Below are 4,292 nucleotides of genomic sequence, written 5' to 3'. Positions count from 1 at the left end.
AAAAATAATTGGTATTCAAATCAAGGATATTCATACGACATGTACCTTTTCAGGTCATCTTTTCCGCTGTTGTTCCGATGAATGTTAGTCTAGTGATATTATGAATGATACAATTTAAATTCGTTTGAATTTTCAATTTTATTTTTCTCGTATATACATTTTTTTGAATAAATAATTATCTATTCTAAGTAATGCTAACGATTATACCTAATTACTTTTTCCATAATTTGAAAAATCGTTTCCTTTTATAAGCAAATCGTTTCTGTGCAACGTCAGCACTGGTTGTCGTAGTAACCGGCGCTTGGGTGGTTCCTTCTTCAGTCGTAACTTCCTCCTGCACAATGGAGTTTTCATCGTAACTTTCTACACTATTGGAAGTCTCACTCAGCTGCTCTTGTACTGACTCATCGTAGTCCTGCAGCGTTTCTGGGTTCCCCGTTGTTACAAGATTAAACATAATGGAAGGACCGTTGAATTTACATTTGTTGTATAACCTTGAACACTCTTCAAAACTGTTAGCGACTTTATCTGCGACCGATCGATACCGTCGGAAGATATCTACGCCAAACATGTTCATTGCCAGGCTCAGCATCGGCTCGTTTCTGGCGCGAACATCCACCTCGCAAACGAACCGTTTCCGACAGTCCCGTGAGTGAATTCCAAGGAAGCTGAAACTAATATCAGTCGCAATATCCGTCCAGAACGGGGGTGAATCCGCATAATCGGTCGATCGTTTCACACGCGGATATTCGTTTGCACTCGCCACACGATCCCAGGGATGATGTTCATGATGATGCTCAAAAAATGGCGGTGGAGATTCCCGAATGATGATCGGAGCACATCCATGTTTCCCGTGTCCACCACCAACGGTTCTGAAGAACGCCCAGATTACGAACAATCCCAACAGGATGGATCCTTTGACGATCGCCAACACGAAAACTGCCACTCCCCAGCCCCAGCCCCAACCCCATCCTCCCCAGGGCCACCCTAGAAATTAAAAGCAAAACTGTCACACATTTGAAGTTAAGTATAGTAAAACAGTAAGCAACTCACAGCCTCCCGTTCCCACGATTGCTTGTCGATCCTCAGCTAGATTCGCAGCTTTATTGGAAACAGGTTGCAAAGAAGTTTCAGCTATCACTTCATTTATCAGGTACAATGTAAACAGCAGAATACCTACTACTCCGATTCGAGCCATCTCACCAAACTCTCACTGCAGCGGAAATCAATTGACTAAATCGGAAGGAAGCCGATAACAATGGTATTTATAAGCGACCATCTGTTAGTTCAACCTCGTAACACGCTAATTGAAGCTAATCGATTGGGCCACTTGGTACGATTGAAGCTATATAATTCACCGAATGGGTAAAGTACGCTTTTAGTCTGTCTTTGTAATGTGCATCATAATGATGCACGGAGGAGTGAAAATCCTTACCACCTGGTTAATTCTAATACTCTACCATGTGGCGTACGCCTACTGTGCGAAGCGTGAAACAAATTCCCGAGCATTAGTTCAGAGCGAAAAGGAAACTGCCCGGTTGGATCCGGTTTATTACGCTCAAATGTGTGGGTATTCAGTGTGTCCTGTCTAAACATGATATTTTCCACATTTTCCGTGCTTCTTTCGCAGGGTACCGCACGTGGACGTTTCCGGCAACGATGGCCCTCGGGTGGATACCCGCAATAGCGCTGCTGTTCTATTGCTTTGCGATTCCTGCTATTCAAGGTAGTCAAGCTATCAGAACGGATGATTCGGAGCCGGTTTACAATGTACCAACCATAATCGATGGACACGTTGAAAGTTATGGGTAATAGAACTGAACAAAGTGATAAAGATTTTCAGGAATAAACTAAACAAGGTTTCTGTTTTCGCAGGGATCCACCGCATCACAACTGGTTTCACAAGTGGGGATAGATGGCTGTGAATGAGTGAGCGTGAGCGTTAATTTTCTATGACTGACACTGTAAATATAATATTTATGTAAGATTAAATGTGAAGAAACCATGAAATTTTCTTGTAAATAGAAATAAAATTTGAGTCACAAAAAGGATATCTAGTTACGGCTTACAAATTTCAGCGAGCACTAAATGTTATAGCCATGTTTTAACCTTTTTTTTATCCTGGTACGATGTCCTTGAGAATTTCACCTGCAAAGCAATGTTCCCCAACAACCATCTCTGGTTTCTCGAATGTCCCAAGGAACAATTTTTGCTTATTAAACGTTTAACCGACAGCTTTTATTCAGCACATGCTGTATAGCTGCTTTTCAAGTATGTCTAAACACCTCTGTTCAATGCTTATACAGTTGGTTTTGGAGAATTTAAGCAGCACAGTGCTGAATATGGGCGTGGAAGATGCGTTTGTATGACTGTTAAGCAACGTATAGTAAAATGTTTATTCAGTACGTATAGATATGTTTATTAAACTTCTGCTGATGACACTGAAGCTACGTTTATTCCACAGCAGTTCAACTTTTAGACAAGCAAAAAGAAAAAAATATGCAGGAAGTATTTTTTTTTATTTTGTGGGTTTCGCTATTTTCATGGCCATTTTTGTATGCATATATTATAATTTAATAAGAGACTTTAGTAGAAAATCATTGGTTGACTCTAAATTGATCAAGCCTGCCATATACTTTTTTTATTCACCCGGGTTCGAACTTACATCCTATCGGTCGGAAGCCGTCAACGAACACATCTGAGATAATCTGACATATGACAGGCGCCGAGTTTTCAGCCGATGTAGATTTACCAGCTTAAGTTTGTGAAGTGTGGAACAAAAATTGGCTAAAATACATTTAAGCGCTGAAGAGTAGTTTCTTAAATCATGTTTGGCAGCTGCTGTACAAGATTACTTTGGAAGTATTTATTCCGCACATTTAATAAACTATTTGTACTAACATAAAGCATTTCGCTTGTACCACCAGCAACATAACACAGTCGCAACGCAGAGGACTTTTTTCTTTTGAATATTGACGACGGTGAGCGGTGCTACTGAATAAAATTAACTGGAAACCAGAAATCCAGAATGTTCGGTTAGCGATTGTTCATTTAGTTAGCAGTGATGTGACTAGCAGCAGCAGTGATTAGTTAGCAGCAGGAGTGATTCGTGTTAGTACCGCAGAGGAGGAGTACTTTTGTCACCCCGTCATTAGTTTACGCAGATAGTCCTGAGCTTCCAGAAAACAAAAAAGAGCAGCGGATGGCACGAGAAGCAGTGGTGTTTTCGCGCACCGGCAGCGGGAGCAGTGGTGGTAATACCACCGTGGTATCGCCACTATGCCACCCGATCAAAACAATTCTGGCGGCTTTAGCCCGACGGAATTCATCTCACTGAGTAAATCCATTGTGAGTAACTCGCAAAGCGTCAAGCAGCCGGCTGCTTTTGGATATAAGTTTGTTAAAGTTAAATTTCGGTACGACGAGGGACAACAACACACCGAGGGAAAAGATACACACCGTACAGGCAACACTTAAAAGGATTTCCACGACCAGCAAAGATTTGCGGCGGCTAAAAGTGGTTATGCAAATGTTTTCTATTCTTAATTTACCAAAAAAAAAAAAAAAAATAAAGTGTACCTAACATAAATTTAAAGCATAAATTATAAAGTGTAAAGTATAAAGTGTAATTCAAGTTATTGGTGTTATTGGCTGCCATCAAGCACCTTTTATTCCACACCTGCTCTTGGTGGTGCTACTGATACGTTTGTACGACGATTAATCGACACATATTCCACAATTCCTCTTAGCAATGCAGCTGATGCTTTTGGGCAACTTTCATTCCACTCTTATTCCACACTCGCTCTCAGCAATGCTGCTGATAAGTTTGCGCAACGCTCATTCCACACTTATTCCACTTTTATTCCACACCTTCTCGCAGTAATGCTGCGCAACGTCTATTCCACTGTTATTCCACACTTGCTTTCAGCAATGCTGCAAATTCGTTTGTACAACATTTATTCCACTGTTATTCCACTTTTATTCTGCACTTGCTCTCAGCAATGCTGCTGATACATTTGCGCAACGCTCATTCCACACTTATTCCACTATTATTCCACATTTAATCTCCGTAATGCTGCTGTTACGTTTGCGCAATGCTCATTCCACTCTTATTCCACTTTTACTCCACAATTGCCCTTGACTGACACGTTTGCACAACTTCTGTTCGACATGCATTTTCATGGTAGCTTTTAAGCGACCATTATTCCACATCTGCTCTTAGCCGTACTGCCGATACGTTTGCATAACGTTTATTCGACTCTTATTCCGCATTTATATAACAACGTATAGAT

General features: G+C 40.9%; 1 protein-coding gene across 1 annotated transcript; it reads right to left on the bottom strand.

The window, feature by feature from the left end:
• Positions 1 to 211: 211 nt before the first annotated feature.
• LOC128736727 (uncharacterized) lies at positions 212 to 1,198 on the bottom strand. Its single transcript, XM_053831212.1, has 2 exons — positions 1,054 to 1,198; positions 212 to 987 (listed from the first exon to the last, which is right to left on the bottom strand). The coding sequence occupies exons 1-2, from the start codon at positions 1,196 to 1,198 to the stop codon at positions 212 to 214; spliced, it is 921 nt and encodes a 306-aa protein (XP_053687187.1).
• Positions 1,199 to 4,292: the final 3,094 nt, after the last annotated feature.

This window comes from Sabethes cyaneus, chromosome 2, assembly GCF_943734655.1.
Source record: "Sabethes cyaneus chromosome 2, idSabCyanKW18_F2, whole genome shotgun sequence".
Classification (NCBI taxonomy): Eukaryota; Metazoa; Arthropoda; class Insecta; order Diptera; family Culicidae; genus Sabethes; species Sabethes cyaneus.
The sequence above is the reverse complement of the archived record's forward strand: the minus strand, read 5'-3'. Positions and strand labels throughout refer to the sequence as shown.

What these genes read in the sequence shown, in the direction of transcription:
- LOC128736727 (XM_053831212.1), bottom strand. Translation starts at nt 1,198, where the DNA reads ATGGCTCGAATCGGAGTAGTAGGTATTCTGCTGTTTACATTGTACCTG. An exon ending in AATCGTGGGAACGGGAGGCT is followed by an intron (nt 988 to 1,053) that starts GTGAGTTGCTTA and finishes TTTAATTTCTAG; the next exon opens with GGTGGCCCTGGGGAGGATGG.